At 32.4% G+C, this 8,775-nt stretch overlaps 1 protein-coding gene across 1 annotated transcript; it reads right to left on the bottom strand.

Moving 5' to 3' along the window:
- Window positions 1-5,532: 5,532 nt before the first annotated feature.
- LOC117180324 lies at window positions 5,533-8,436 on the bottom strand. The gene is made up of 4 exons (XM_033372762.1): window positions 7,051-8,436; window positions 6,707-6,874; window positions 6,372-6,548; window positions 5,533-5,968 (listed from the first exon to the last, which is right to left on the bottom strand). The coding sequence occupies exons 1-4, from the start codon at window positions 7,311-7,313 to the stop codon at window positions 5,812-5,814; spliced, it is 765 nt and encodes a 254-aa protein (XP_033228653.1). The 5' UTR covers window positions 7,314-8,436; the 3' UTR covers window positions 5,533-5,811.
- Window positions 8,437-8,775: the final 339 nt, after the last annotated feature.

Here is an 8,775-nt window from a genome sequence, read left to right as displayed (position 1 = left end):
TCTTGACATGAGATGAGTAATAAGGAAATCATTTTTAATGTCTCTATAGAAACATGGATAACGCTAATTTTTATTTTTTATTTTATGCATTGATAATGCAACATTTCCTAAGTAAAAATTATCTTTATTATAGCACGTGCGTTTGGAATATGTGGCGATCCGTAACCTTCTGATGTTTTGACTAAAGCATGATGAAGAATGTTATTTAGAAGAAATAAATATATTTGTAAGAAGAATACAAAATCTATAAGTATAATCTCGCAGTGAATCTTTAAAATAGGTTTCACACTTTTTAAATATATACTAAAATCGACCGTCTATGTGCGTGAAGGCGTTCACACGGATAGTTTTGGTCAAACTGCACATTTTTCATCAATTGTTATATCAACTGAAAGCTTATATGCAGTCCTTAAGACCGCACGTCCACGATAGCGTCACAATTTCATATTTCGGATTGTATTTGTTTCGAGATATTTGAAAAGAAAAATGTTACATATAAATTACCTTGAGCTTGATGTGGCACTAAAGAGTACGTATGGACGTGCGGTCCTTCAGACCGCATCATGGTTCTGATATTTCGGCCTCGTTTCCAACTCTTCGAATTTTTCGGGACATTTAGACGCAGCCTTAATAAATGCACTCAATTAAGTAGATGAAAAACTTCCAGGGATTTTTTTACCATGTTCAAGGGATTCATAAGACTTTAAAAGGAATTAGAAGATTTTCCGGAATTTTTTAATGTATTTTGAACAATTCAAATTGATTTCATGTGGTTTTATGTGAGATTTATACGCAGGTGGCTTGAAAAAATGAGTTCAGAATTCGCAAACAATACCATGCTTAAAAATAGTTCTTTTAAGTGCTTATAAATTTCATTAAACCCATATAGATATGTTAATCGGGCGCTGGTCGCGAAAAATCGAGACGGTCTGTCTAGTTCTGCTACGTTGTTTTAACCAGGATCTATCTAGAACTTCTGAGCAAGTCCTAGCGAGAGTGCCCCTTCATCGCCCGACGATTAGTGGGGGCCCTTCTAGATCCTTTGCCTCTAAATTTTAATTAGCTAAAATGTGTATTAATTTCAATTTTTGACTCAATTCTAGCTATGAGTCAGTAGGTTTTTCAGAATTTTTGTCTGATACATCATTAAAAATAATGGTTTCATAACTAGGATTGAGCCACTGATTGAAATTAGTAAAAATGTTAACTCATTCAAATTTGAGTTCTTTTACCCGATGAATATTTAATTGAGTGGCAGACAGAAAAATTGGGAGGGGCGGAGATTAGTTTTTTAATGATTCGACAGTTTTTAGTTCTCAATCGTCCTTGGTCTTGAAGTTTTCGCTTTCTCTCAATCGTTTATAAACTTCATAAATAAAAAATTTTAAATAATTCGCAGAACGTATAGCTCTACCTATGTTTATCGCACGCATGCGCAGCTGTGTGACTATTGGATTTCATATTTTTCGAGAACGACTGTCTGCTTCTTTTTCAAATGCGGCATAAAAACTCGAACAATTTTATTTTTCACTGCGTTTTTCAAATCTTTATTATAAATATTATGACTTTTCTTGTTTTGGTGATAATTTAAAATATTTCAGTAAAACGGGTCATACTGGCTAAGACCCGAATATTTCCTGACTAGAATTTCTTGATTCTTTTATTATAATCAGGACCCAACTAAAATATGTCTGAAATGGAAGATTGGGGCCTAAATGCACCTGCATATATTTTCTAGTGACAAAGGATAAAAAATCCTAACAGTGCATTAAAGGGTCCTGATTAGAACTTACTATTTAATTTGTACTAGCGAGGATCTCACCACCACCCTAATTGGCATGGAGACATATTGGACAATTTCTATATGGGAAGTACTTATTCATAATTATGTATTAAATCGGGGTAAAAAATTGATTTCGGATGTTTTTTTTTTCGGATGATGATTGATTTCTACTGCTAGAAATACTGTTTTATATTTTCTAAATGCACTGTAAACATTTCATTGAAAATTCCGTAATTTTGTTCAAAAGTTATTCTTTTTGATTGAAAATTCAATAGTTTTGTTAAAAAATTATCTTCTTGTGTTGAAAATTAATCTTGTTTAAAAATTGATCCTTATAGTTGGAAATCCTGTTTTTATTAAAAATTCAGCTATTCCATTTTCTCCAACAATTAACGTTTTCATTAGAAATGCATTCTTCTTGGTTGAAAATTCATCTGCTTCCTTAAAAATTTATTTTATCTGGTTGAACATTACTTTTTCCACAGCAAATTTAACAATCCTGTTTAGTTTTGGGCCGAAATTAAACTATTTCTTTGAAAATTCGTTTTTACATTCTTATTCATGAGAGTAAAATGTTGTCGGTTTCTATTTGTCGATCTGGCTCTATGTATGGTTACCTAAATGTTGTAGCCGCGCTAACTTTTGAAGGATTTTTCCAATCGAATCAACGTTTGATACACTTCTTAAGGTTTCCAAAATGAAGGTTAAGTTCGTTAAGCAGATATTTTCTACCAAAGTTAAAAAATTTAGAGAATTTTTAATCTTAAATTTCTTTAATTTTAGAAGTTTTTTGTAAGTTTCTTATAGATGGGTAGAAGAATTGCAAATTATACTAATACAATTTTCAATTTCAGTGAAAATTAAAGAAGTTATATACTTTAAAAATTTTTGAAAATATTCAGAAAAATATTTTTAAAAAATTTCTGATAGATTATTAAATTTAAATTTAATTCGTTACTAGATATTAAATATACTAGGAACTATATCAGTTAAATTTGTCCATCAGACAAAAATTCGAAAAGTTAAAGATTTTTTTTAATTTGAAGAAAAATTGTATGCGTTTTTAAAATTTTTTTCAAATTTTCTGGTACATGGCCAAAAGACTTGCAAATTATCATAGTCACATTTTTAAATTTGATAAAGCTTTAAAAAGTTCTATGCTTTTCGGCATTTTGAAAATTTTCAAAAAAAGGAAAAAAGAATTTTTTATAAGTTAAAAAATATCAATACAAATTTCTACTATGGTATAAAATATATGTATTTTGAAACTATTCTCATGAAATTTCTTAATTAGACAAAAGTTTCAAAAGTTGGATCCTTTTCAAAAATATGCAATTTTGTTTTTAAGAGAACCGTAAGTTTAAAGTTTGTTTTTAGTAGATTTGAACAAGATTGACAAATTATCTTGATGAAGTTTTTCAATTGGATACAAATCATTGAGCGCGAAGCGCGAGTTTCGGAATAAGAATGTAATCGTCAAAGCCGTAGGCGTTTTGAGAACCTTCTTTAAAAACAAATCGAAAAAATTTTTCAATTACAATTTATGGCTATAATTCCTCAGAAGTTTAAATCACAGTTTCCGATTTAAGATATAATATTTAAAAAATTGTAGTTAGATTGTACGCATTAAACGTGAGAAAACAAGCACAAGAGCGTATCTGCGCGCCGCCGGCACGCTTATACTTGGCAATGCGCGTGCAATAATAATGTGCCCGCATATTGTTGTGAAAAAGTAATCTCACTAGTTGAAAGTTCATTTTTTGGATAAAAATTCATTTGCTTGCTTAAAAATTTACCTGTTTTGTTGAATATCTTTTTTTGTTGTTCAAAATTCAAAATAATTCAGGGTGGCTACCCTACCTAGAAAACTTGGAAAACCTAGAAGACAGAAGTTAATAACATTGTTTCTTAATTCTTCAAATTTAGCTTTATATTATTGTATTTAAATATTTTGTTGAAAATTCTTTTTTTTTAATTAATTTTTTTAACTGAAAATTTAACTTTTCTATTTTTGGTTGCAAATTGTTCGTTTTCAGTTGGAAATTCCAGTATCTCGTTGAAACTGCATGTATCATCTTTTTTGGTTGAATTAAATTGTCTTCAATTAAAAATAAAAATATTTTTTGATTCACATATCAGATACCACATTTTTTCGTTTTGAATTTATCATTTTCGAAATGAAAATTATATTACTTGGTTAAGAGTAAAACCCTGTTGTTGAAAATTAATATTTAAAATATCTCTAGCCAATCATGATAAAAATAATGATTACTGTTGGTATCGAATTTCACCACTGTTATAAAATATTCAACATCCTTTCAGACTATGATACATAACTAATTTATCTTTTATTATTACACCATTAAGCCATTTCCCTTTCGGGTTATGCGTGACTGACTCGGTGGGGAAAGGAGTAATGTGGGGAAGAGATAGAGAATTTTCAGATTGATCCAGAATTCTCGTGTTTCTAATCAATTTTTAATCAGGTTTCTAATCAATCTCTCTATCAATCACCCCAAGTGAAGATCCTTACAAAATCGTGATGTAAAGGTTCCCCACTTGGGTCCATTAATGGCCAAGGTCTTTTGTTTCAGACGTCATTCACTCGACTGACACTCTTTTTATTAACCATTTGCCGCCATAATTTCCTGTCCTGGCATACTTCTCTAGCTTCTTTTATGTCCATGCATTTTTTCATGCAGGCTCACGTGTTTCTGTGACTTCTTATGTATCTTCTAACTAGGGTCTGATTCACACATTCTAACCATTTTTTATCTTTTGTATGAACAGTAGATAAGATTAAGGACAAAAAACACATTTTTTTAAAGTAAAGCTTCTTCTGGAACGGAAGTGAATTAAAAAAAATTGTGGTACGGCGACGTAAGTCTCTGTCTCTCTTACAATCATACTTTCTATACTCTATGCCTTCTCTCTCTATTCTCGCCTCTTTTTTGTGTGGCGATTTAAAATGACACTAAAGGCTCCTCTTCGATAAGCAAACAGAATTATTTGGCTGGACGATTGGATGAAGTTTGTCATAAACTTAAAAACGGTATTGAACCGAGAAACACGAATTTTTAACAAAACAGTTAAATTTTCAAGCAGAGATGAATTTTCAATTAAAACAAAATAGTTTCATTTTCAGTTCAAAATTAATTTTAAACGAGAAAGAAATGAATTTTCAACGAAATAGTTTCGTTTTTTGACCTACGAATTGAGTCTCCAACCAGAAGAATTAATTTTGAATAAAGTCGGTCAAATTTGAATAAAAAAATAATGGTCTTTTACTATGTGACGCGTCGTCCTGATATTCGGGAGGGGTAGTGAAATATTCTTCATAGACTTGGCTGGTCGTCCCGAAAGTTTAAAAATTCGGGACGAATCCATTTCCTTTCCCAAATTCTTAACGAATTTCCTTACATATTTTCTTTTATGGCTGTTCCATAGTCTCGAATACATACAATTAAAAAAAAATAACACACCCAACTCCCAATATAAGACCCAACAGCTTATGCCTTTCTGAAAACTGATTACCTCTACAGTTTTGTGATCAGAGGAGCCGTGGAGCCGAAGGGGAGGATATGTTCAGACCAGCGTGACAAATAGCTCGAGGGCCGCACTCTCGGCACCGCAGTTGCATCAGGTTGCCACGTCTGGATTCCTCCAAATGTAGGACCAAGGTCATGCCCGAAAGCAACAATCTTTTCTTATTTAGGCATAACAAAAATACTTAAGTGTGATGCATCGAGTTATTTCAAATATTTTTATTTTAGATACAATTCAAAACGTAAATTGTACATGTTTGATTTACTTTATGCTATTCAGAAAAATACATTCGTTTTTTAAACGATAATTTTTCTATCTGTATTCACTGGGTATCAATTTCATTTCCGAGATCTTGCCTTGTCTAGCAAGTTTTATCCTTGGAAGAGAGTCGCTTAGGGAATCGTAGGGGTTGGGTCGGTTCTTTCCAAAGTGTTTGCACTTTCTGTACTAAGAAGACTTGAGGTGGTTGTTTTCGTAGGGCTTTAGTCGTTTGTTTCCATAAGTTCTTCACTGTCTGCACCGATAAGGCTTACAGCGCTTGTTTTCATAGGGCTTTGGTCGGTTGTTTCCGTTTGGGCTTCACTGCTTGTAGAAATCAGGCTTGAGGTGCTTGCAGGATCGTACATATCGTCAGTGTAACTGTATCAAAGACAAAAAATTTTAAAATGTTCATTCATTATAATTTTTGGAGAGGTAAACTTAGAACAGTTAACACTTTTCAAAATCTTTGATCCATAATGTGGGGACTAACTAAGTAAAAGTAGAATTATCTACTAATTTCGATGTAAAAGTTCTAAAATCAGCACTTGCCTTCGAAAATTGGACGTGAAAAATTAGTCGCTGAACATTTTTTTTTTGCAAAAAAATAAGTGTATGTTTGAGATTATATTCCCATTATAACTTTCTTTACGGTATTATCTAGGACTGTGATATAGTACAACAAGCCTTTTCTACGTGTTTCGTCCAAAACTTTAGGAAATAATTTCGGGGTATGTTATCCAAAAACAGTGTTATAAGAAGGGATAAATAGGATGATACTTACATGCAGAACTGTGAAAAATCGTCCTCTTCGCAACCTAAGTAGCAGCAAATTTGGGCCTCAGGGGAATAATAGTCAATAGGATAGTAGTTATATTCCCCGCACGTTTCAGCAACTTTTTCTTCAAGATCTGTACAGCAATAAGTAGGCAGTGTTGGTTCAGGGTAAACAGGAGGAGAGCTGTAAGCAAATTCCGCAAATTGTTATTGTATCTGTCGTGGGATTATTCATCCACGTAAAGAGATTGCACACTGATACTTAAAAGCTAAGATCTCGATATTACGGTTATTATTTAATTAGAGTTTTTGGTTATTATACAGGATTTTGAGATGACTTACAGACAGAAAAATTGAAGTCCCAATTCTGAGCAACCTTGGTTGCAACATTGTCTGACGGCAGTAGAATACGGGTCTATATCATAGTTATCTTCCCCACACACCTGAGCAACAGCTGTTTCAAAATCGGAACAGCAAAAACGAGGGAATGGTGGAGGTACAATAGGGTTTCTGTAAACAAGTTCTGCAAGTTGGAAGATTAAAATCATCACGAGAACATAAGTTGAAAAATGATGTAACCTCGTTGGAATTATTATATGTTTATTTGTCATAGAATGATTTATCTATACAAAGAGGTTACACGCAGATACTCAAAGTTAGTTATACAGGTTTCTGAGATAACTTACGTGCAAAACAGTGAAAGTCTCCAATCTGTGCAACCTATGATGCAGCAATCTTCGGCATCAGGAGAAGACCAGTCTATTTCATAGTTACCTTCCCCGCACACGTCAAAAACAGCTTCTTCCAGATCGTAGCAGCAATAAGTAGGGAGTATTTCAGGTATAAAATCATAACTGCGACATCTACATTCCGCTTGTTGGAAGAATACAAGGACCATGAGAACATGAGTCCAAAAAAGGCTTAACGTCATTGGAATAATAGACTTCATCCTGAATTCGGGGTCTTCTTCAAATTTGCAGTATATGTTTTAAAACCCACTTTAATATTTTTAGTCGCTTCGGCTGGCTTTTTATAACACCCTCACTACCAGATGGCTAGCGAGGTAGGGACATGTTGATAATACATACATTTCGTATTTTTTTAAAGCCCCCAAGTACAATGTCACGATTTTTCAATTTATGATCTTTTCACAATACTGATGTTTGCAAGATTTATGTGAAAATAAAAAACTCAAAAATTCCTTATTCAAAATCTAAAGCATGAATTTTTTTGTTTTTGTTACTAAATAATTCCAACAGTATATTTCAGTCTTTTTTTACTTCAAATTATTTATATTGGCCTAGTAGATTATTATTTGCATTTATTAATTTGCCATTATATAAACAAATTAAATATGTTTAAATAATAAAAAAAATTTTCTTCGATCAAAAATGAGTAATATTTCTTTAGAGGAATATTCATGAAACATTCTTTTATTGATTTTCAATTGTTTAAATAAATTCCATCAGTTTAAATAATTTGTTGCTGAAAATTTAATTTTTTTATATAAACAATAAATTATTACAGTCAAACTCTTCAATAACCCTCTATTCTATAGCCCTTTCGAGAATCGACGCCGCGCTGCAGGTAGATGTGACAGATGCTACGTGGGGTGCATGTGGTCTGCGGTTGTCACTCAAGCTACGAGTAGCACTCAGGTGTAAACAAACAAATGCGGAGCAGGCTATTATGAGTTAATTCCCACCCACCGTCAGCTCCAAAATCGGCTCTATAGTAGAGTTTCACTGTATTTATTCTTAACTAATCATCAAGTTTGTATATTATTTAATTATAGTTACACCTTGCCTTCATTATTTAACAAACCCTTATTTTTTTCTACAAATTTAATTTATTTCACTACCACTAGATCAACAGTAATACTTTTTATTAAAAAACAAAAATGTTCGAGAATATTTATTTAAAAAGCTAGCATGTGTTTAAACATTCGCACTCGATGATATATTAATCGCGCGCTTCGCGCTCGATTATGTATTCACTTCGCGCTACGCGCTCGATCTTTGTGCACAGACTTTTCAAAACTAAAGGTGGAAGACTCGACAACAGTAATTTGATAATCGTGCATTCTCTGTTGTTAAAACTCCTTCGGCCTTAACAAACACATTCTAATCACGTTTCTCGTGCTTCGCACTCGAGCAAATCCCTGAAATTTTATATCATTCCCATAAATGTGTATTATTATAATTCATAACTTGCATTGGTATTAAATGAGACAACGTTTCTTTGTCCCATTAAAAGAAATGCGCATTCTTTTAAAAAAATGGTGCTATTAAACATTTTATTGCAACTTTAATCGTTTTTCCATAAAGTGAATTTGCTCATTTCTAATATTTTTTATGATTTAAACTTTACACCTGCGGTCTACTGAGCAGCCTTACCGTTTTTTAACTTCT

This window comes from Belonocnema kinseyi, chromosome 9 (genome assembly GCF_010883055.1).
Source record: "Belonocnema kinseyi isolate 2016_QV_RU_SX_M_011 chromosome 9, B_treatae_v1, whole genome shotgun sequence".
In the NCBI taxonomy this organism is placed as follows: domain Eukaryota; kingdom Metazoa; phylum Arthropoda; class Insecta; order Hymenoptera; family Cynipidae; genus Belonocnema; species Belonocnema kinseyi.
The sequence above is the reverse complement of the archived record's forward strand: the minus strand, read 5'-3'. Positions and strand labels throughout refer to the sequence as shown.

What these genes read in the sequence shown, in the direction of transcription:
- LOC117180324 (XM_033372762.1), bottom strand. Translation starts at nt 7,313, where the DNA reads ATGAAGTCTATTATTCCAATGACGTTAAGCCTTTTTTGGACTCATGTT. An exon ending in AGACTTTCACTGTTTTGCAC is followed by an intron (nt 6,875 to 7,050) that starts GTAAGTTATCTC and finishes ACTTGTTTACAG; the next exon opens with AAACCCTATTGTACCTCCAC. An exon ending in GATTTTTCACAGTTCTGCAT is followed by an intron (nt 5,969 to 6,371) that starts GTAAGTATCATC and finishes TCTTTGATACAG; the next exon opens with TTACACTGACGATATGTACG.